This window comes from Scophthalmus maximus, chromosome 15, assembly GCF_022379125.1.
Source record: "Scophthalmus maximus strain ysfricsl-2021 chromosome 15, ASM2237912v1, whole genome shotgun sequence".
Taxonomy (NCBI): Eukaryota; Metazoa; Chordata; class Actinopteri; order Pleuronectiformes; family Scophthalmidae; genus Scophthalmus; species Scophthalmus maximus.
Window position 1 is genome coordinate 12,172,054 of NC_061529.1, and position 24,603 is coordinate 12,196,656.

The 24,603-nt window shown below is 42.8% G+C and overlaps 2 protein-coding genes across 4 annotated transcripts; both read left to right on the top strand.

The window, feature by feature from the left end:
* The first annotated feature begins 3,965 nt into the window (after positions 1 to 3,965).
* On the top strand, positions 3,966 to 17,955 carry pgfb (placental growth factor b). Of its 2 annotated transcripts, none has more exons than XM_035610932.2 (7): positions 3,966 to 4,723; positions 14,552 to 14,588; positions 15,753 to 15,949; positions 16,063 to 16,142; positions 16,505 to 16,534; positions 16,642 to 16,704; positions 16,798 to 17,955. In XM_035610932.2, the coding sequence occupies exons 1-7, from the start codon at positions 4,661 to 4,663 to the stop codon at positions 16,817 to 16,819; spliced, it is 492 nt and encodes a 163-aa protein (XP_035466825.1). In that variant the 5' UTR covers positions 3,966 to 4,660; the 3' UTR covers positions 16,820 to 17,955. The 2 variants fall into 2 exon arrangements, with proteins under 2 accessions (XP_035466825.1, XP_035466824.1); XM_035610931.2 differs by lacking the exon at positions 3,966 to 4,723 and adding an exon at positions 13,772 to 13,885.
* A 648-nt stretch (positions 17,956 to 18,603) lies between these two features.
* On the top strand, positions 18,604 to 24,539 carry cipca (CLOCK-interacting pacemaker a). Of its 2 annotated transcripts, none has more exons than XM_035610860.2 (4): positions 18,604 to 18,761; positions 19,686 to 19,802; positions 20,191 to 20,357; positions 21,396 to 24,539. In XM_035610860.2, the coding sequence occupies exons 1-4, from the start codon at positions 18,737 to 18,739 to the stop codon at positions 22,176 to 22,178; spliced, it is 1,092 nt and encodes a 363-aa protein (XP_035466753.1). In that variant the 5' UTR covers positions 18,604 to 18,736; the 3' UTR covers positions 22,179 to 24,539. The 2 variants fall into 2 exon arrangements, with proteins under 2 accessions (XP_035466753.1, XP_035466754.1); XM_035610861.2 differs by lacking the exon at positions 18,604 to 18,761 and adding an exon at positions 18,781 to 18,946.
* Positions 24,540 to 24,603: the final 64 nt, after the last annotated feature.

The window sequence follows — 24,603 nt, forward strand, 5'->3', positions numbered from 1 at the left end:
GTTTTTCCTGAGGAAATCTTCTAAAAATCTAACGCAAAGCCCCTGAGGAAGGTTTAACTAATGTGAGTTAAAAAAAAACAAAAAACCCTCTGTAGACTGAAAAAATAAACAGCAGCTTTCAAGTGCAATTGCAGTCCAGTAAATCTTGCTGCCTGATTGAATTCATGTTTACTTAAGTGTCTCCAACTTTTAGGAGTAAATGTAATCTCACTGCCGATCGATCTCCACGCACCATTAACTATTAAAGGGTATTCTCCATTAACCTCGGCCTCCTTTATCTCATTTAATAACATGTCACGGGGCTGGAAAAAAAAATGCTGTTCGTTTACAAGGAAGCATGTTTACAGAGTATTCAGAGTACACCTGCTGGCTCTCACATTATATTAACATGAAACAAAATGTTGGGCTTATTATTTGCAGAGAATGTTTTAACATGAGAGGGATGTTAAAAAAAACATCTAATTTATCTCTTTAATGGCCCGGGCCGAATCACCCCCAACAGTGTCAGCCCATGGACTCGTGAATGTGCTCCACATGTGGGACCCCTCAATGGAGTTTGGAGTATCACCACAGGCCTGAGTTACAACCTGCTCTCTGACTGCCGGACCACTTCCGCACACTCCGCACAGCTCGTTCTTCATTTATAAAGCTAACAGCTTTTATAACTGCCGGTGACACGAGCCGCAGTAACTCACCCTCAATGCTGTTTTTCCTTTCCTCTGTTGCCAACTGCAGGACCCCGTCCTCGCAGCCGGTGGAGGTGATGACATTTCAGTTCAGACAAACAATCCTTTCTGAGCGCTGCTCCCGCTGCCCTGCGCCAGGTTCCCTCCACGGTTACTGTGCTTTCTAGGTGCTGGCTGAAATGTAGTTTAATGGAACAATATTTTGAGCACAGTATGGAATAAGGAATAGTTTAACATTATGGGAAATGAACTCTCTTGCTGAGAATGACATGAAAGGGTTGTTACCATTGTTGTACCTTAAGCACAGCCAGCAGGAAATTAGCTTAGCTTAGCTCAAAGACTTGAATCAGATTGATCGTTTTTCAACAATCCCCCTTCCAACATCTTGTAAAAAAAAAAAGGTAGCTCCTCGTGATAAGAGTGGTGTCTTAATCTAGGAAGAGAAGGAATTAATGTATTTCTCAATATGTCAGAGCACAGAATTATATCAAATCTTTCTGCATTGTTCCCATTGGAACACTTGGCACCAACGAAATGCTTTAATTGCTCTGCAAATTAAACAGAATTCATTGAGCCATTGATGATGTATAGGCTATAATTCGTGTGACATCAATAATCGGATCCTAATTCAGCCTGACGTTTCCACAGCCACCAGACGCTACGATGTCCAAGACACAGCTGCGTTAAGTGAAATACTATCTGGAGATTCCAGCAGTGACTAATTCGTGATACCTCCAGGCTGAAATAACTTCCAATTGTCTGTTAGCATGTTGACTGACTTCCGACGACACCAAACAATGAGCATGAAAACAGGATGACACCTGACAACCTTGGGAAAACATGTCAGCGCCAAAAATATGTCGATGCGGCATGCAAGTGTAAACAGGACGTGACGCGTTTTCAATGAAAGAACGTGTTGTGATATAATGCCGAACACCATAGGTAACAGTAAGCAGCTTTTTTTGGCTGGAGGACTTCCTTCTCCACTTATATTTTTTCCTCTTTCAAATGGGCTATAGTTTCCTTGACAATAATACAGTTGGTGTGGGAAGACATGATTCATGGTTTGTCACAGCTAATTAATGGCAAAGGGGAAGAGGAAAAGAGGGTCTGGGTGTTAAATATTGCCATATCCTGTTTGGGTCTGCTGTCCAGGTGGTTCAACAGGAGTAACATCACATTACACCATCTCCCAGAATCCCCCTGTTGAATTTTTCCTCCGCAATCATTTTCTCGTATTTAAAATATGCACAGTTTTGGACCACACCATAAGATGACACATATGACAATGAATTAACAAAAATTACGGTGACACCGTTCTTAACTTCTGTCTTTAGCAGAAACTTTGGTCTCCCCGGTGGGCTCTAACTAGCCCTAAGTAAGGGACTCTCTGGCTGTCTACCTTCCCCTCCAAGGCCCCACTGTGGAGGAAACCAAAGCCGCCCCAACAATGATGAATGGACATCATTAATGTTGTTCATCTGTTTACCTTTTACTCAGCAATCGGGGAAAATGAGGGGTCAACAGCATAAGGGAAACGTGCTTACTTTGGCACTCGGGTTCCTGAGAGCCCACAGATCAAGAGACACTGCAGACCGCCAGCGACTCGTTCATTCGACCGGCTTCCCTTCCTTCAGTCCCGAAGACTTATCACTCGACCCAATTTGAAAGTTTGTGTCGCTTGTCTTCAATGTCAAAGCTTTAAAATATATTTAATACTAATGACAATTTATAGCCATCTATCTGCAGGATAGGCAGAAAACAGCAGCCTGTTTCTTTTCTTCTTTAATCTTATATTGATTTGCGGTGTCATTTAAATGAATAGTATCTCCTCAGAGAAAATTTCTTAACAAGGTGAAAAATACAATCACAGTCAGAATACCCCTCTTTTTCCTCCAAACACAGTTTAACTCAGAACAACAAGACAAGACACATGGGTAACTCCGGCAAGCTCTGTGGTTTTAGTTAAAGCAATTAGGGCCTCAAGGTTGTTTCACCGACCGACAGCACAGAGATCCATCTCCCCTGGCGTACGATGTCGTTCGAGCCAGGTTTATTTGTCCTGTTGGCTTATATTTACAGTGCAAACCATTTGAGTGATCTTATGAGGCCCTATCAGCTGCTGCACCTTGAGAAACACAGATAGATCAGAGAGCAGATGGTGTTAAGAATCCTGTTCAGTCCTCTCGTCAAACAAACAAGTCTGTGTGGCTGCAGTAGCAGGGAGGAGAAGCGGTGATCGTTGGCTCTTCCATTCAAAAATCTTTTAAACAGAACATAAGAAATGACTTGCACTGCGCCATTATAGGCTTACATAACCCTTTGTAAAAAGTGAAGGTAGTAATCACACAATTCACGAGGGAGAAAACAGCTTTTAGGTCATCTTTGGTTCATCTTTATTCGCAAAATTGCGGCAACAAGATGGATAGATGGACAGTCAGAAAAAAACAACATTAATTTTGTTCAGACAGAAAGGGAGGGCAGGACTAAAACAAAATAATTGTGGAGTCAAATTCCACACTGTCTTCTGCCTGACTTTCATAGAGCATCCATCAAGGCAATGTAGAGATACAATTTAGGGAGGGGAAAAAGGCACTGTAATATTGCCCAGTATAATTAGAGGAAATGTCTTTCATCATCCCTGACTGTCTGCACTCACTGATGCTCTGGTCTGGGTGGCTGAATGGTAATGGAGGAGACGGCTTACTTGTGCCTCGAGTGTCTGAGATGTTTAGAAACGCCACACTCATGAGTGTGGTCTGTACAATAGCAGGAGGCGGCGGAGCCATTCAGCGCAGTCGAAGGAATGTGTGGAAGCCCACAAGGAATCTTTTCGTTCCAGGGTTTCTGCAAACACAGAAGTCCCACACTGAAGATTAACTCTACGTGTCAACAGCAATGGAATCTTCCTTTCGGTCTCTGCAAACTTGACTAAACGCTGAAGCCCCAGAGGAGAAAAATCTCTGTGCATCCATGGAGCCCCAGCCGGCCACCAGTGTATCATGTCGCCACTGAAAAAACAGAATCCCTACATGTTTACCTTTCTGAATAGCTCTCTCAAGTAGAAGGAGAAGGGGTTTCTGTGTACAGGCGGCTCTGTAGAGTAAATCACATTGCGGTGCATAGTGTAGAAAGGAGAATTAAAGCATCAGCAGCAAATTACCATAACATGCTGCCAGTCTTAAAAAAAAGAAGGAGAAAAAAGAAAGAAAGACAAATCTCATGTCACCGGTGGGTTCAGTGCAGACAGATGCAGCAGGGAGGACAGAGAAGGGGAGGAGATTGAAATGGCCAGCCTGTGAAAAAGGTAGTGTGGAGGCAATTAGAGGCAAGTGTGTGTTTCTGCCGACTGGAGCCCAGAGCTGGAAGGAAAAGTCCAACCGTCGGCGCATCTTCGTGCATGTGCACGTGTGTGTGTTCGAGTGTGTGTGTTCGAGAGTGTGTGTGTGCGCGGTTTTTTTGTTGTTTTTTTTCATTCCGGATCATCACTTGAAGAGTTTGGACTGAAGAGACTTTGAACTTTTGTTGCCTGAATATACTTTTGCAGCTGTTTTATTCCTCAAGAATACTTTGAAGCTGTGAATATTTATAAAAAAAAGAAGAAAAAAAAGCATCTTTCTTTTTCTTTTCTTTTTGGAGCGCAGTCGTTGTCCCAGCATCTCCACTTCGCCCTCGGGACCTCTTCATCAGTCAGCACGATCCCCTTCGCCGGGTTCCACGCGGGCAGCGGAGCTACGTGACCGCGCTCATTCTCCGCATTCACCGAAGCCCGGGGCCGATGACGTGACGCCCTCAGACACCCCATCCTCTTCCATTCTCTCGTTTCTCACTGGGGTTCTTTTTTAAAGTTGTTTTTTCTTCTTCTTGTTGGGGCACTTTTGTTGGATTGTTTCGTCGTGTTCATTCGGGATCACGCCAACCCCATCTCCCCCCCCCCCACACCTCCCACCTCCCCCACTCGCAGACATCACGAAATGAAACTGGGTTTTGTCATGGAGACCGCGGTGGCGCTTTATCTGCTGCTCTCACCTGCACAGGTAGGAAAGTTACAGATACTATGTGTTGTCGCCCAGCGAGAAGAGGGGGGGGGGGGGGGGGGGGGGGGGTCTGCGGTTTGAGAGCAAAGTCAGACTTGAAAGCTGCAGGTCCAGTGTCAACCATTAAAATAACTAAGTAATGATAAAAAATAAGAAATACAAATCTTCCCTAGAATGTTTTACAGTGCATCTTATTTGATGTGATGCAAAGTACAGTGAGTCGACGTCGGGCTCCGCAGAAAGCTGTTGATATAGAAGTGATGAGAATCCATTGTGTGCCCTGACGCCGTTTTGAATGAGCGCCATGCTGCTGACTTCATTCATAAGACTGGACGTGACAAACTGCATCACTCTCCCTGTGAAACACATGGTGCCAAGTGACTCACGGTTTTATTTGGAGAAGCTCAGTCAGCTCATAATTACAGCTGCCTCGCACTTTAAACACCAGTTCTATGACGAGCTCTTTTATTGTCTCAGTGGAGATTTCCACCAAGGAACAACTCCGCTTTTCGACGTTGTAATGCTTTTATATGAACAACCTGCTCAGTCCCAGAGGAAGAAAAAAACAGTTTGCAGGTAAAACTTAAACTTTATTTCCAACAGCAGTTTTTCCTTCCTGGGTTTTTTTGAATGTCTGCATATATCTCCATATTAAATGGACACACAGGCTGACATGTCGGGACATGACAATGAAGATGAACTGTGTGTGTGTGCAAAGATCTATTGAAACTTAATTTCAGGCTATTCATATCACTGTCAGGCCACAGTGGATAAGTACAAAGATGTTCTGTTCTCCGTTGCCTGGCATTGCCCTCTAGTCTTTTTATGAAAATGTGCCAGAGCAGGACAGAGCCGAAACTGGACTGAGGACTCGTGTCACGCCGCCGAAACACTTGTGAGAGGATGTGCATTGTACCACAGGACTTGTGCCAACACTCGGGCTCTTGAACCCATTCAGTCTCCGATTTCCCCCCAAGGTGCATGAGGGTTGGCAGCTGTCTACGACGCTTCTCATGTTTAACGCGCAACCAGGCCGCTCCTGCGTCCACCCACTGTTACCGTCACACTCTGTGCACTGCTGCTGCCCGTTGAACTGAATGTAACGCTGCAGCAGTTTTAAGCAAACCTGAGTCTGTGTGTTCAGCCGGGCTCCCAAGGTTGGGAAAAGCTCGGTGTCCAGCGGATTGTCGAGCCAGAGACTTTGCAGCTGCTGCTGAGTTGAGGGCGAGTGGGATAGGCATGGGATCACCACATCGCCACTAATCCTCATAATCAGCTCATGGCCTGCTTAGTCAAAACAGGAGTGACAAAATCCAGGGCCCTCATCTTGTAGTAGGCTAAATGGCCCCTCGCTGCCAGGAAAAATGACAGGAAATGTAAATGGTTAAATTCAGAGATTCAACGTCATACAGACGATGTGTGAGGCGCTGAATTTTGTACAGGTCAGGGTCCATTGATGACTTTTTGTCGAAAGGTTTCACCTGGCAAGGAAATATTACATTCTGCATTCTGAGGTTCAACCTTGAACATATTTGAGGAACTAAATATTTCACATTTCAAGCAAACAAGTGGCGCTCATACTCATAGCAAACTCTTTTCTGCTCATAGTGACAAAATAAGACTGCTCCTGTCTGTCCTGCCAGCTCCCGCTGTAAACTTCCAGACTGGCGTACCAAAGTTGCAGCAGCAAACATTGCCCATGTGGTTGGGAATTGTATCTATAAATGTCTGTCCATTGGATTCTCCACCCATCAATGTGTTTCCTCATCACTGTCGTCGCTCTAACTGCCATCAGCAGCCTTGTGACTCATGCAGTGATTCATTGACGCTATGAAATGTCGAGGGGCAAAGGGGGTAATAATTCTGCTTCATGACCATTGATTTAGAGCAGAGCTCAGTGTGTGTGTGTGTGTGTGTGTGTGTGTGTTTGGTAGAAACATGTTTTTATCAATGGAAATCCTCTGTCATTTAAATATGTTTAATGAAACAAGGCTGAGTCCCTGCATATCATATTGTTTACATCATCACAGCTTCATACTGACTTGTGCCTGCATGATCATAGTTGTCTACTGCACCTTTTTGTGTTCTACTTGTGTCTACTAGTTTATTTCCAGGGAAGCCAAAGAGGGATATCATGTAAAAGAAGAAATACAATTATTAGACAAAAAAAGGAAATCTCGCTTACCTCTAAGATTTATCTTGCAACCACTTATCTTGTCAATCTCCATGGCAACCATCGGTGGACTAGTTGTTATCACCTGGCAACAGTTTACAGCACACAGTGCTAAGCAAGAAGCCACTGGTGTTACAGGCATGAAGACCACAGCTTGAGTGTACAAATTATGAAATGAAATGAAAGCCTCAGGTACTACAGTTATCAGGTACTGTAACAATTAGCATTAATCGATTAATCAGCTAAATTTTGTGATTTATCCCAAAAAATATACAGTATGTAATCCACTATCATAACTGAAACTACCAGACATATGTGAACACTGTTAATATGTTCAGTTATGATTCATCCTCATGAACTTGTCTTGGTCCCATGTACATACAGCATGGCTGTTTCCAGGGGGTGGAAGCACCTGGGTTTCCTTTCTGAACAATGGCGACCTCCTGGTCACCCTATCACCAGGGCTAACTGAGGGAAAACATGATATACTGTAACTGCCATCCACCGGTTAGTCTGCTCATGTTGCTCGACACTCTCTGTTCTCATCTTGGATATATTATTGGTTTCTCCTGTGCATATAAAAGAACATACTAAATACAGTATGGGTGCATACAGCAGTGTGAATATCTTCTCGAATGCTGTGCACACTACACTGTGCCAACTCAAAGGGCTTTGGAAAGAAGTGCAGTACCTGTTGCCTCCTGCCCATTTCACAACATTCCCAACCTTATCACAAAACCACTGGAATGCAGTAGGTACAGTTGCTCACATTTACTGTTACAGTGCTTGTGTGCATTGATATGCAAGTGAAATCTTGCATCGACACAACCAAACCTGACTGGTATTAGTCATTGTCTCCATGAAGAAACACTGCAGAGTTGGAGATGGGGTCTCTTTTTTAAGAGAAACAAAATCCAGTTATTATATTAAGAAAATCAGTGAAGGATAAGAATGATAAGCCTCGTTGGCATGAGATAATGAAACTCTTTGTTGATCTCTCTTTTAAAATGCAACAGTTTCTTCAGATAAAACCAGAAATGGGGAACACTTCTTGCCCAACTCATTTGATTTTGTCAGATAGAAGAAGAACAAGAACAAGAAAATGAGAGAGGGAGACATTTAGCCTCAGTTACTACTGGTGTATCTGTGTTTGAGAGGACATGACGTTACACAGGTGTTTCCTTCACATCATCACCGGCAGCAAAACAAGACTTGAGTCCGACCATCTGTATCGCGCACACGCGTCTTTGTTTGTGTTCATGCAGTGTTTTTCTTATGCTTGTTCACATTTAGCCGAGCGTTCGTGGCATGACGCCACATTTCCAGTTTTCCAGTGGGGCTTCATAAGCAGAGGGCTCCTTAAATATCTTAAACATCAACAAGTTCTCAGGAGTAGAGTTTTTTTGTCAGGATGCAGCACAGCTATCCACAATCAAACATAAAAAAGTCAACTCCCCCCTTCCCACTGCGTTTCAGCCTCTCTCATACACTAGTTCAGATGTCTGCATGTGAGGCCATGCGGTGGTGGTGACCCGCTGACGGATAGGGCTTTTATTTGCATCACTGTGGTTTTTCTCTCTAGTTGTAATGTCCCGGCCCGGGGGAGCGTCTCAATCGCAATCAGGAAATATGGATTTCTCCTTCCTCCCGTGGAGGAGGAGGAGCAGTGTCGCTCGGGGCAGCAGCCGTCTGCTCAGCGAGCTTTAATCTCACATCTGCATGTAATTTACTCTGGTTTACACAGGGAGAACAGCGTTTACTGTAATAGAGACCACAATTACCACCGGTCAGCCTTATCTCAAGACCTGTGTCGAGTGCGTGTGCATGTGTGTGTGTGTGTGTGTGTGTGTGTGTGTGTCTATGTATGTATGTTTGCGGACCGGGTGAACAGTTTATACAATGGTTGTGTGTGATTGTATGTTTGTGTGTCTTTGTAGAGACATTTGTGCATGCATTAATGGACTTACACTGAGGAATTGGTCCTTATCTAAATCAACATTTATATGGACCTTTACCTCTCCCCTGTCACTTGATCCCTTTCACTTGTTTTGTTTTTTTACTACTCCAAGAAAACTTGATAGTTTGTGACCAAACTCGATGTCAAAGACAAAACAGTTGCATTGAAGAATACATCTTATGTTTATTAGAGGAATAGATTTTGCATTTACATTTTGGAAAATATGTGTATTCACTCTCTTGCTGAAAGGCATTGGGAGGAGATTGATAACACTCTCATGTCTGTGTATTAAATAAGCTTGAGCCTTGACATGGTCAGTATATGTTAGAACAAAGACCGGAATTGGTGGTGGGGGTGGGGGTCACCCTGTAATCTAAACAAAAACTGTAAAAAAAAATAATATATATATATTAAAAAAGAAAGACAGACAGAAAACATTATATGTTTTCTTTTTACAGTGGCTTAGATGGCTAACTATTTTGTATCCAGACCCAGTAATTTCCTGGAATTTTGTCACCATGAGGTCAGGCAACCAGCGGAGACTCAAGGAAATAACCGCAACCTGCCAAGACAGTACACTGCATACCCATCACGTTGCATTTCAAAGGCTCTGTTCACCCAGATTACTTGAGAAATTGTTGTGTCACATTGACCACATGCTCTGTTGAAATTTGTTGGTGTTTTGGCAGCGCCCTGTGATCACAAGCCCTGACCTGACCACCCCCAGAGACCCAGCTGGATACTGTCAGACCTGTAATGGCACGGCTGTCACTGCAGTTTCACCCGCCTCATGTATACAAAACAGAACTTGGCTTTCTTTTGTAGTGGTGGAGAATAGATACAGTGACCTGCAGGCCCTGTGAGAGGCCTGAGAATTAATGTCGTGGTCATGGTGTTGATGATGCGGAACGTGGTTCTCCATAAAGGATGGATGAGGGGAGATCAGTGAGGCAGGGTGGTAGCTCTGATTCTCACTCCTCAAGCTGCCTCTGTGTTTGTATTCACTCTTTCTGCTGCGGTGCTCCATGTCCCGTGTGGTCTTGTGTTCAGAGTCAAGCTTTAGTCAGATCAAAACCAGACACAGTTTGGCATGTACTTTATATGGCCTCAATCATCAAACTCCGATGAGGAGCCACAAGCTCGCATCTCATCCATGGACTGTTTATCTGCACTGTTACCCTCACTGAGTAAGTTTAAATTTGAACATTTTGGGCAATATTTCTAAATATTGGCATTTTGCCTGATAGCGGGGATTATTATTTGGGGGGGGCGGCTATGGTTCAGGAGATAGAGACGGTCGTCCACTAACCCCAAAAAGGTTGGCGGTTCGTTCCCCGCTTCCCCCAGTCTGCACGCCGATGTGTCCTTGGGCAAGACACTCGACCCTCAATAGCCTCGAACGGCTCTTCCGGCAGTGTATGAATGTGTATGAATGTGACTGAAAAAGCGTGGTAAATATCAGCACTGTATGAATGTGTGTGTGAATGAGCGAATGTGACTTTTAGTGGTCAATAAGACTAGAAAAGTGCTATATAAATATGGTCCGTTTTACTATTTACCATTATTTGCCAAAAGTCAAGAAGATATCTAGAGGGGTTTTACACCACTACAGCTGCACTTGTCGCAGTAGCACTGTAAATCTGATGATGACACGTTACAATCGATTATGCTGATGATAAAAAAAATTGTTTTAATCGTTCACTGACATTCCACCCACCTACAGCTCGAATGAGTCACTAAACTACTCCAAACGTGGCAAAGTGTGCTGATGCTGTGAACTGACATGGAAAATTCAAGCACAGTGTGTTACTCACATCTTTCAAGTGACTTGACTCAGTTTAGAACAGCGTAAATTAAACCCAGGGGTGTGACCCAGCATACCAGTCATCATAGATGACCCAGATGATTGAATCTAGTTTCACATAATTTTCCAGTCCGGTCACCCAGGAGAAGGAGCCCTATCTATTTAGGCTGAACTGACAAAGAACCCTCTCAGCATTTGATTTGCAGTACTTTACACTGTGGAGTATGTAGACTGGCTGGTATCCAGATCTTTTTGGCAACTGACCATGGTACCTGCTGTTAAATTGCCCATACAACCCCCCCACCCCTCACCCACCCCACCCCTTCAACACACACACACAAGCCCAAGCCCCTGCTTGACTCTCAAAGTTGAAAAACCTTTTTATGACCATTATGCTGGGTCCCCATCATGTTTTATTTTTGCTCCCTATGCCCTTCCGCTGACAGATGGAGTTAAGCAAGGAGGTTAAAGATGACGCAGTTCAGCTGTGTGGGAGTGGAGAGTAATAAGGCCTGGGGCCTCTGGGGCCTGACAGCAGGAGCCCAGGGACATAACAGGTCCTCTGATCTGACCCAGAAGACGGAGCAAACTCTCAGCCAGCAGCTTTACAAACCTTCAGAAACATAAGAGACCGGTTTCTTGTCGTTACTCCTATAGATTTTTTAGTCTGACCTTTTGTGCCCCAAACAACTGCCCCTTGCTCTGCAAACCATTCCGGTCAGTGGCAGCTCAGATCCACTGTGGAGCTTAGAAAAAGATCTCTGAGAACCAGCTGTCCTAAGAAGAAAACAACTTGTGTTACTGTGGGACAGTGACCAGAGAGGCCTGTGGGGAGCATGACTCTCATTACTGTACATGTCTTATATGTTAATTATCCAATGAGAATGGCTTGTAGACTGATATCATCTGGCACGTGCTGAAAAGATAAGATAGTTAATCATTGATTCTCTTTCTAATCGGCTTTGTTAAGGTTTCATCTTTGGTCTCTGATATAGATCCCTTTTCAGAGAGGCAACTCTGTGGATGGAAATGCCACAACCCACTGTGGTGAGCAGAAAAGCATGGCAGAACGTACACACTACTACAACGGCAGAAGACCATGCCGGGTTCCACTCTTGTCAGCCAAGAACAGAAATGTGAGGCTGCGGTGGGAACAGGCTCCTCAAAACGGCACAGATGAAGACGATGGTAAAACATGGCCCCGGTCTAACGCTTTCTGCTGAGGCTGCAGATGGTATAGGGTCAGAGTTTGGTGTCAACAGCATAAATACATGGACTCAGCCTGCCTGTCCAGAATTCAGGCCGGTGGAGGTTGTTTATAGCCACAGTTTACCATCTTCTAAAGATTACGTCCAGCATGGTAATGCACCATGTCACAAAGCACAAGTCGTCCCTGGTTTCATGAATGTGACGAGGGGTTTCAGCGTACTTCGGGGCCTCCTCAGTCCCCATATCTGAGTCCAACAGAGCACCTTTGAAATGTGGTGCGGGAGAAGTGTCACAACATGAATGTGCAACTGACAAATCTGCAGAAAGGATGTGAATCCGAGACACAGTGTTTATAGCATCTTGTTTAATCCACGCCACAAAGAACTGAGGCTGTATTCAGAGCAAATAGAGGCCAATTGTTGTTACCAAATAAGGGTTTGATCTTTAGATTTCATTTACCACCCACAGCTAAGATTAATATAGATATTTTGTGTTTGACTGTGCAGGGAATCAAAACTAAAAACTTTTCACAGTGAAGACATTTTTTCCTTCCGTGTAATGGCAACCAGGGCTGTTTTTCTTCTGTTGTTTTTAGTTAGTATTGGAGTGTAATGATGTTTTTTTCCCAACCCCAGTTTTTGTAGCTATGATTAAGAGAATAACGGGAGGAATTGAATTTGTTAAGACTAGAGGAATTTATTGTAAGATCAAGTGAAGTCAAGTTTATTTGCATAGCCCTTAATCACAGTTAGTCTCTAAGGCCACAACACCCACGGTACGAAAACAATAAATGAAAATGACACATGGCAATGTTAGACCCTCAGAGAGGACAAGGAAAGACTCCCTGTAAAGGGTCATCAGGGAATGAAGTGAAACCTTGAGATGACTACTCACAAAGTCATCCTGCTTCTGGGATTTATTAGACAAGTTTATACACATATTGATGTACTTTAGAGTGGTTCTCTCCTTTGTGCAACAGCTAAATCACCTCCCACTGAACATTAATCATGAGTTAATAGTGTAAGGGCACGCTGAGGAAGGAATGACTACGTGAGGATCTTCATGCAGCCTGTTATAATCTGGCAGCTTCTTGTGGCCAGCTTACTATTCTGTGCTCAGCCACAGGAGGTGCCAAGGATGCTTCCTCGCCATGTCAAGGCTTAACCCATGACCAAGGTCAGAAAAATCCTCCCCACCTCACCACATTCTCAACAGCTACTGAGGCCAGAGCCAAAAAGCCCTTGTGATGCAGAGCAGTCTCATGAACACCCACAGACGGGAAGAGAGAGAGATGAGAGAGAGGGCAGATCATATGCCTATTAACACTAGAAGAGGATTTATTTTATCAGCCTGGCATTGCTGCAGAGAAAGAAAAAAAACAATCAATTCCCCAGAGGGTGGAGAGTGACTTTCAACAATAACTGAAACTGAACTGTGACTTTCCCATGCGGTGCATAAAAGAATATTCTGCAAGTGGAGCGTTTTGTCCTGCGGCGCTGTTGTAAAACCAACACAGTTCAGTGCACGCCACTCTATAGAACAACTCTGCCACTGTCGGAGGAACAGCTGTACGCTTTGGCCAGATGAGCAGCCACTTTGCAAAGAGGGGAGATGCCTCGTCAGTTCCCCTCACACAAGGGGAGGACTGAACATGAGTGGTTGCCTGGAAGCTTGTGTTATCTGTTGATATGGAGTCACACAGACATACACTGTGACCTGCTGCAGTGAAGACAGATCTGTCCCAAAAACCCAGACCTGCCTGACACTCAGTGACAGTTTTACCGGAACCTCTGAAATGTTTGTGTCAGTGTGAATGCATCATCATCATCAAAGCAGGACATTCCTCTTTAATCACATGGGGGGGGGGGGGGGGGGACTGAGTGTAGCACTGTGCTGACAGATACTATCCTCACCCTAAGTTTGGTTCATAACAGGAAGTGGATGCATTTAGCAATGGACAGATGGTGTAAAAAAGCAACAGTCCTAACTTCCATTATCTGGGAAAGTCCTTCTCTGTCTGTCAGTGTGTGTGTGTGTGGGGGGGGGGGGGGGGGGGGGGGACGGACATTGTGGAAGCAGGTTGTCTGCCGCCTGTCCCGCTCTTCTGCCGGAGGGCATTCTATTAAAATGTAGATTTCCCTTCCTGAGACAGAGTCAGCTCGAGGTTTTGTGTTTTCCCAGGCGAATGAGAAATGCACTCTGTTTATCGTGGGATGATGGGAAAAAATCAAGACAGAGGAGGAAACCATCAATGGGAAAATAAATAAGAGAGCTGAATCTTACACCACAGGAAACAGGTTTTGAACCTAAACACTTGGGCACACAGACACATGTGATCTACAGTATATGACTGACTGAATCTGCTGCGTGTCAAAATAGATTTTTCCACTGCAGGGTGAAATAAAAAGTGCATGATCATGCTCTTTGTGTTACTGTAGTCCCAGTGATCACCGCTAGAGGTCACAGATACCTGAGTGTCTAGTATTTGAATTCGGGCTGATGTATTTCATGGTGAAGTTTGAAGGGGGATGTGTGAGCAACCTTTCTTCTCCCATCATTTGTATGCCTGCTATCTGTATCAGCCTCCTCCATTTAATTTGGATTCTTAACACAATAGTATGTAATCACAGAAACATGAATGAATAATCAATCATTTTAAACCCCCCTTTTTTCTGTATATTGCAGAGTCTACCTTTCCCAAGCATAAACAGCACAACTGAAGGTAGGAATTTCTCCTCTTTTTTTTACTGAAATGGGCCTCACTTGAAAAGAAGAGAGGTTAGTAAAGGACACTTTGTTTGTGGTAGAAACTAGACTCTGATAGATGACAGAGGCATAAGCATTCGTTGCTGTTTTGGTCATGGACTATTAAATATAATTAGCTGAGCTCTTGAACCTTGCACAATGCACATGCATTCGTCAATGAGTTCAGTCTGATTTTAGAGAACAGGAGGACGTGGACTCAACTGCTTACCTTCTCCCCCCATGTCCTCTGCCTCCCTCACGTTGCTATGATTTTAATGCTGCTAAAAGAGGAATACATTGAATGTTAAAGATTTGTAGAACTTGTGGCCGGAGAGGATGAGGAGGAGATGCAGCAGACATAAAGTCAGCTCAAGGAGCCACGACTGGCCCTCAGCACAGTGTACAACAGTGCGGTTCACGGCCTCATCTCCCTACCGTAGATGCTTCCCCAGCCATCTCCTCCCAGCCTGTCTGCTTTTATAAACAGCTGTTGTGGTGTGAGGCTCCATTCGGCGACCCCGGGGGTCACCGCAGTCCCAGAGGTGCCTGCGGGGTTGCTCAGCTCCAGCCCCAGCAGGCCTCTGTTCATGGCCATGTTTCCAATGTTTGTTTTCTCTTCCTTCTCTGTTTGCTCGGCCGTAGTCGCCCCTGTTCCTCCCACACAGACTGTGCAACTAGGACGCTTTCACACATATACTCCCACAGGAAAGCATACTGTACATTATACAAACATTTTGACTTCAGAATGAAAACAGGATACACACTGGCGTAACGCGGCTGGTTTTGGGTTTCCCTGTGCATGTTATGCTATGAGCATGCCATTGTTGGATTATTCAGGTAGTTACTGATTTAGTTCTTTTTTTAATAGTAGAAGGGTTTCATTTGGCTATTCTAATTAAGCTTCATAAACATCTTGACATACTCAATTAAGCTGCCAACTGCACTCTGCATTGTGACGGTAACATGAAGACAGATTGGCGACCATGTTGCTCTTATACAAATGATACCTATATCTGCCCATATTCCACTCAGCACCTACAGTATATTTACCTCTAAAAACAAGAATTATCTTAGGAAACACAAGCTAACTGGGTTGAAGTTCCAAATTGGGCCACACTCAACTTCCTATTCTCTTCCACAGTGATAATGTTTCAAGAAGTGTGGAGTCGCAGCTTCTGCCGGACCATTGAGAAGCTTGTGGAGGTGGTGCAGGAGTACCCGACGGAGGTGGAGCACATCTACAGCCCCTCCTGCGTGCCGCTGGTGAGGTGTGCAGGTTGTTGTGGGGACGAGAACCTGGAGTGTCATCCAACGCACACCACAAATGTCACCATGGAGGTGAGAATATAGACTGGTTCAATATCATTGCTCTCACTAAATTTGTGTGATCTATTTCTGAATTGCTGTATTTGCTTCTTTTGATAGTCGTACCCCCATTTTTGTCCCCTCAGCTGCTGAAAATCCGGCCATCAGAGCCGGGTCAGGAATATGTTGAGATGACGTTTGTGGAGCATCAGACATGTGAATGTAGGTAAGAAAAACAAGACATTATTTGTGACATAAAATATTCATAAGAATGCAAATTCCAACCCTGGAAATTATATCTGCATACTACTAATTTACAACAGCCAAGCACTAAGTTAAAAATGTTATCTGCATATTGAGGAACAGTTTCTCATAAGTGTATCAGCCAAAAGTTCACGGCTAACATATTATTTTGTTAAATCTTTTCTAGTGAAGCAAGTGCAAAAATATTTGTGAACATAATAACACAATTATGTGCCACTCAAAATGTCAATTCTATGAGACAGGGTTGGAAAATACTCAAAATGACTGTTAAATAATATTTCACCTGGATATTCTTTCTAATTTATCGACACATTTGATCCCCAGAGTCAGGAAACCTGCTGTGATGGTTGAAAGGTAAGAGCATGAATATGCTGTCATAACATCAGTTTTGTGATGACTGAAAAGGATAATTTTCCATCTCAGTTAAAGGAGGCTTACTAATGATTTTGTTCTTGTCGTAGGAAAAGGCAACGAGGGAGAGGACGGAAGAAAAAGGAGCGACAAAAAATGAAAGAATGTGACAAGTAATGGCGCAATCTTGGAAGAAATCATTCAAATACCCTCCAACTGTCAAATAAAAGTATTAAAACTGGATTCTTGTTTCTTGTGTGCTTTAGGTGCCAGGTCCCTCGAAGGTAACCGCGGCGGTGACCCAACCCCCTGTTGCAGCGTGGCTCATTATTTATTTCCAGCCCAGTGACGGCATCAAGAGTCTCCTCCGCTCATCTATCAACACTGTGTGCCAGAGACTCAAAAACCTGGGTTGTTTTGCTGACATGCCTTCCTACTGGTGGGCAGAGCATATGTAACGACAAGGTTCAATAGGAAGTGTGTTCTGATTGGTGGAAACACTGCTGTTAAACCCGAGATAACGGATATCCCTGGGAGCCAGTGCAATGTAGAATCAAACGGACTGATGCCTTTTATTTTACACTAGTTATTACTGTATCAATTATTGTAATTTGTCAGTTTCTTCTGTATTTAAACGTGGTTAAGTTTAAAAATTGATATTTATTGATATGGCTGATTATATTTGGACCAGCAACGTGTAAAACGTTTGTCATTCTTCGTTCAAACTTTATCAAGGACACCTTGACTTGTCATACCAGCATATGTTGGACAAAGTGGACAGCTGCTTTATGAAATGTCTCCATCTAGTGTTTAAGGAAACAGCGTTCAAAACTGCACAATATGAAAGTATTATGAAGAATTAGACATAGGACAGTCACAATCAATCACATCATCAGCGTATTGGCATTAATAATTAATCAGTTATGAAAGTAACAATGTGACCAAACAGTAGTTGGAAGTATTTTACTGCCAATTCACACCTTAATAAGAGCAATATTTATCAGAAAAGTTCATCAGCTGAAGACGTCCACAGAAGATTATGTATAAATAAATATATCAAATTGTCAAATATGCTATTTGTACTTTGAATCCTCACTTTATTACTTGGTGGGAGTTTCTGAGGGCAGCATAGAATAGTGATTTCTAAATGAACCAAATTTCAACCATGGGACAAATCAGTGCATTTTACAAGACATCAGAATTTGCCTTTGGATTTTTTTGGGGGGTTCCTTCGTTTTTTTGTTATTGGTCACAAGGTTTTCACAAGTATGTACAAGTATTTCTGTTTGGGTGGACCTGGTGACACAGGACTCCCATGAGCCCGCAGCACAGGTGTCTTCCTCCATCTGTTTTTGGAAACCCTGCAGTAAGGAAGGGATCAACTGAAGTAGTGACGTAAGAATCATGTCCTTTTTGGGTGGGGGGGGGGGGGGGGTTCTGTGTACAACACAAAAAAAAAATCTCTATGAAAATGTAAAAAGTAACATTTCTACAGTTTTAACATTTTTATTTCATTGAAATATTTATTTTGTAATTAAATTTTTATTGTTGTCACTTGTCTCCAGTGATTTTTTATTATTATTATTTAATCGCTGTTCAACATTTTTTCAGATCTTCAAAAACAATATCTCCCTATCGTATTGATAATTGTTTTTTGTGAAAGAAGTGCATCAATTATACGCAGTAAAAATAAATAAAATGTAATTAAGGGAATATTGAGTACCTACAAGAGTCCGATAAGACAGATAGAGCCGCAAACAACAACAAAAAACGCCCCTGGATTAAATTACATCTGGATCCGATTCGTTTCCCTGGTAATTTCTGGTGAGAGGAGAATTTGGGCCCTCGGTGTTGTTTTACAGGTCCCACAAAGAGACTGGCGACCACGTTATATTATCACACGAGAGAATAGCGTGGTTTAATGTTTCCAAATTGCCTAATTACTTACTTCGTTGGGGATAAAGAATTCAAAGCGGTCGATTAGGAGCAAAAAGACGCGAAAACTGGGCCACAGCGAAAACGTGATGGGGGGGGGGGGGGGGGGGTAACTGCAAAAGGGGGTAACTGCAATTTCCTGTAAGGCTGCGCAGAGGGTATTAGTATGTGCGATGGTAATATCAACAAGGCGTCGCTACCGTTAGCTAAACAAGATACGAGCGTATCGAAAGGAAATATCTCACCTCGGATGCCAGTGTAAACTGATATATGTTTTCAAGAAAACGATATATTGGTAAGGATGTTAAAAAAATAATACTACTGGCCAAATTTGTTACTGGTAGCAACGTGATCTGGTTGCCAAGCTAAAGCTAGCGTTAGCCTAGCTTACCGAGCTAATCGATAAGACATGAAATCCGACTCGTGGAGAGGACATCGTCTCACGTTGATGTTGTCAACCTTGCATTGCACGCACCGAAAGTACGTCACTTGCCACAGCGTTAACTTAGTGTTAGCTCCAGGAGAAGTTTATTGTGGACCTGTGTCGTGTCTTGTTCAGAATATTGTCACTGTTCTCTGTAAAGGAAGTGGACAAAAATGAATCGCCTGTTTATAGTGTGGTATTTAATACCAGCACAAAGCACAGTCTTAAAGCCCACTGTACTGTGTTGGCTACAAAATAACCATCTGATATGTCTTCAATAAGACAGAGTACTTTAAGGAGAGGAGTATGTATCAAAAACAGCGTTATTGTGTTGCATTATACAAAACTACTCTTCCTAATGTTATCTTCTGGTGTAAAGGAGACTGATCAGGGAGACGGCCCGGACCGCTGATCCATCACAACCACATCACTAGTTGATCATTCACGCAAGTACAGATTAAGTGGAATTCCGTCAGTGAAATGTCGTCCACTGCAAATGGTTTTCTTGCATTGAGACACCGAAATGACAGGGGAAGATCAAATAATACCATGTCAATAACGGACGTACAGTGTCGTTACGAGTTGTCCGTGTCTCTTTGCATGAGAGTTGAGTCTGTGCTGAACTCTAACCAACCGGAAGACTTTGCCATCACACCCACTAAACACACGGCAAAAGCAAACTGAACTCCATCAAGGCTTCTTTTTTTTTAGGCTTTGTCCTTACCAAATCCACGCCTTCTGTTTTCAGCTTGTTGGTTAACTTAAAAATCTTTCTTTTGTTTCCCCCCCCCCCAGAGGAAGCTAGCATGAACCGTTCCAGTCGACCCAACAGACACGGCACACCGGCATTCACCAGGGCAACGCGCCCGGGAGCGTCAAAGCCTGACCTGGAGAGAGAGTCAGGCTTCTCAGGTTTGGTTCAATAACATTGCTTTGTGTTATGAATTGGTCTGAGTGTATATAGTTAGAGTTTCCCTGATTAGAAATAATGTCACTTGAGACATAAGCAAGGTCAACTCTAATCAAATCTGGGGATCTAGGTCACATTTTTTATGTAGGCTATCCTCTATTGGGCCGTTTTTTTAAAATGTATTTCCGTAATGAAGGCTGGCCTGGATTTGGTTTAATCCTCCTCATCAGGTTGATGGTATCTTTTTCAAGATACTCTAGAGGTGCCTTTTTACATTTGCCACCGTTTTCATTGTGTTTATGTTCGGCCTCAGTTACTGTGCACAAGAGATAGGCTAATCTGTTGCTTTTAAACATGTCAAGACCCATATGCTTGTCTGCCCCTCCTTAGATGCTAGCTCGGGGTACCTCAGTGCAGTCGATCTGACTGACTCCGAAGATGCAGGAAGGACGGGGATGTTCTGCCAGGACCCAAATGGTCCACAGGTGGCCGTGATGGGAGGCTCATATGCCGGACTGTCTCCAATGATTATCATGAACAACTTGGTCCTGAATCAGGTAAAATGCAGCAATGTGTGTTTGCCTCTGCCTAAACACTGTTTATTTCATTACTCTTGTCAACATGGGGCTTGTTTGGCTCCTCACCCTGACTGTCAATAGGTGGGTTTCCATCCAAATGTAGCGGCAGTTTTAACCAAATTTTATGAAATTCAGCAAAAAAAGAGTAAATGCACATTTTCATCCACTGCTGTTATGAGAATATTAGACATTTGTTTTTGAAGATAACAGCTGGTGGTATTAATTCTTCAGTCGGGTGTTGAAGAAAAGGGCTCAACAAGATGTTTCAGTTTGAAGAGCACCAATCAAACTTCCAATTGTGAAAAACAATGAAAAAAATATGATGGAAAATGTGGCATTTAGTTTCCTTTGTGTATCAATTTAAGGAACGTAAGAGTCATTATCAACTGCATATCTGATGTTTTCACTCTCATCAGTTGAGCATAACATTCAGTGAATGTTGAAGTTTTACCAAGTTAGTTTAAACTGTTCTTTGTTGCATTTGGCTTTTATTGATCAGTAACTTCTCTATGTCAGCCTAAAAGCTTTTTAGGATGTTTTTAAATTATTTTTCAATTTTGGGGATTTCCACTCGGTTTAATTGAAATAAAAAGGGTGGTTGGAAACACATCTAATAGCTTTTTCACACAGGCTATTAGATTAGCCGGTAACACTGATATTTACCAAATGTTACCAAATTAAAAGACAGTTGAATGGTTGCGACAGCTGGGTTACCTGCTAAAATTCTAAAATATGTCTTTTTGAGTCAGGCCCTTCTCTCATTTGATCATTATTCAGATTACAGAAATCCAAGGGCTCTATTGTGAATTCGAGGTTAAATTGCCTTCAGCTAAGAGTGCTTATGTAATGTCCTCATGTCCAGTGTAGTTTAATTATTTTTAAACGTATAATACATACAATGCACTTTGTTTGAAATGTCATTTCAGATTGGTTATGATTGTTGTGTTTAGTTAGTACTGTATTATATGTACTGTATTGTATTATAGCGTGATATTAAAAGGTATTTTTGTTCTATAGCCATCAGTGATGGCTCCAGCAGAGAAACAGTGGGGCTTTTCTTCACCCTTGGAAGTGATGGCTCAACCACAGGTGGTTCTTCTCCAACCCATGGTGTCGAACGGTGCCAGCAGCTCTCCAAAGACTTGCTCTGAAAATATCCGACAATCCAAAGGCCAAATGCCCGTCATCAAGTCATACCCTAGAATCGCCCCTCTCCCTGCAGATATGCCAACTAAAAAGGTGGGATCCTCCAGGATGAGGCCGGGTTCAACATCAGGATATGACCAGCGAAAGAGGAGGCACCACCACAGCCACAGGCCTTACAGCTCCCGCAGCCCACAGCCACAACTGAAGAGTCCAGTCAAACCCATCTCCAACTCAGAAACCGCAAACAACCAGGCGCAGGCAGCGGAGCGTCAGGAGCAGCTTGGTGACGAGTCCCTTTACCTGATGGCAGGAACCGGCGCTCTGCCGCCCATGACAGATGAATTCAGGACAGGGGAGGACAGTGATGAAATCCACGACTCTATCTCAATGGAGAACAACAAACTGAAACGTTTCAGCAATACCTACAATGTTCTCAACAAGTCTGGCTTGCTGGGGATCACCATGCGCACAAAGCAGCTGATGAAGGAGAACAAGCGCACCCAAGGCCAACTGAAGCAGCTTCAAGAGCAGACGGCTCTGCTGCTAGAGGCGCTGAGCAGCAGAGACCCACAGCTGTGGACTAAACTCCAGCTCTCTCTGCAGGACATGGATAAGGAACAGTGGGGAGCTAAAGCTCAGAGACCTCTTGCATAATGTATTTGGTGCATGTGACCAGAGGTTCTCGGTCTGAGGGACAAAAGGTGGTTTAATGAATGTGAAAAACAAATCTCAAATCTTTTCAAGAAGAGCCTTCTTTTTGTGAAATAATCAACTCAGCATCACACATTACAACGTAACAGAGAATAATTGAACTAAACCAAATGCTTAAATGCTTTCATCAGCAGGTTTTAAGTACAAATGATCTTAAAGTTGCAGACAATGGAGACAAAAAACAAGAACTGCTGGTCTGATCTCCAAAATATGAAGATGTAGCACATCCACTGTTAGCAGGTGGGAGTTAGGTAGCATGCTTACATTTCAAACCCTTGCCTATAACATTTTTTCTTTCCAAATAGCAAGTATCACTTGCAATAGGGCTATGCCAAACTCCCGATGGCATAAAGCATGCCTTACAGCAAGATGTGAGGGCACATGGGGCTCATCTCTTGTACATGCCCTGACTCTGTTCTGCAGAAAATACACAAGCACCATTTTTTAAAACTTTTTAAATGGAATAGAAATCCCAATTTGGATGGAGGCATTTAGATTTTTCTCTTTGCTGAAATGCATCTTGAATCATCAAGGTTTTTTTTTCTTTTTCTGTTGACCTTGTTTTTACATTGTATAGTATATGAAACTGAAAAAAAGAGTTTGAGGTCACAGGTTTGGTTTAACATTACTTATTTTTAATGAAAATTTGTAAATATGAATCTGGTATCTTAAGTAATTATTTTTTAAAGGAGTCTATTATCCTAATTTCCAGCTACATTTTTTGATTGTGGGCCACCACTACAGAAGCTTTACATGATGGACAATTCAGAAGACCTTAGTTATCTCATACTGCCGGTTCTGCAGGCCCTGAGCACTACTGTGACATACGTCCGCCTCATTGTTTAAAACGCCATGTTTTAATATGGACGTCTGACATTGCAACATAATGTATTTGACAGAACATACGGGAAAAGCATAATGGGCCTCCTTTCATTATTTTTTTTCTTGCATTGGTCTATTTTCTGCTGCATACTGTACCTAGGGTCGGGTCATAGTGGCGACATGGTTAACCGAGCAGCCAGACGTCTCTGTCCTCTGCAACGTTTTACAGCCCCTCTTGGGGGAATCCCTAAGCATTCGATAATAATCTCTCCAGCATGTTATGGGTCTGCCCTGGGGTCTACCTACCACTCAGGAGGCCTTCTAACCAGATGCCTTAACCCAAAAGTGAAAGATCAGCAGCTCTACTCAGAGTTCCTTACCATACCCTTACCCTCAGGCTAGATAATATTGACAAATGCTAAACCAGTTACAAATGGAAAACAGTACATTGTACTGGGTACTGTACATATGTTGTTTTGGCGACTGTCTGCGCCTGCTGCTGCGTATGACTCCTCTGCCTGCTGCCCTGTATTTCTGTTTTTGACCGAGGCTGAAGCTCTGTGAACTACAACGGCACTAAGTACGGTGTATGAAAACATAAACCGTATGTACGTTAGTAATATTAACAAACCAATAACATTATAAGAGGTTTGAGAGTTCTCGTGAGCATTTTAATTTTTTTCGAAAGATCCCCGGAAGAGATGTAGGAGTTTACAAATTAGCAAGAACTTTAATTAGAGCAAGTGCAGTGCTGTAGCCATAGAACTGTCCTGATTTAGCATATGTTGCTGCCGTGCTTATTGCTCCTGTAATTTCAAGCGTAATAGGATTTAGTTTTAGCTGAAACTTTAAGACAGTAATGACTGCTAAATATTTTCATTTAGTTTCTTGTTACAAACTCTTGCACTTTAGCTACAAGATTACTGACGACAATTGTTTGTGTCTCCAAAGGAGCATTCTGTCTAGGTAAAATAATGTGAGTATAAATGTTTAACTGGAGGCCTGTGCCTTTCAATTTGTCTGTTTGTCTCCATATCAATGCGTGAGCAGCTTAGATTTTTTTGTATTTCTTTGTGAGCTTTATGTGGAAGATTGTTGAATGCCTCCAAAGAATTGATGTTGTTCTTGGAAAGTGGAAAGTGAACCATAGCTCTGGTGACATAGTACATTCAGAGTTGCAGTGGCGATAAGATAACCGTGAAGACAGATAGTCATAAATGGTTGTGTCGAACGCTGAGTGTAGGTCAACTGTTGTGTAATTTATTTTAGCAACTAATGTTGCAATATTTTGTAATCATAGAAATAAATATTGGTCTTGTTTTTTGTTTTAAAAGAGCAAAATAAGGGTTACAATTTATTTTAAATTACTTTTTCAGATATTACTTTTTTCCTGTTATTGTGAAATGTGCTTTATGTATCTTTTCTTCAGCAAAAGTCACTTTGACTTATAATGAACAGTCATAAAGTTAAGTTTGATGACCATTTCCTCTCTCTACTCAACTCATTTATCTCACTCTCCTCCCTCAGAATGTGTAGTTTGGAGTGA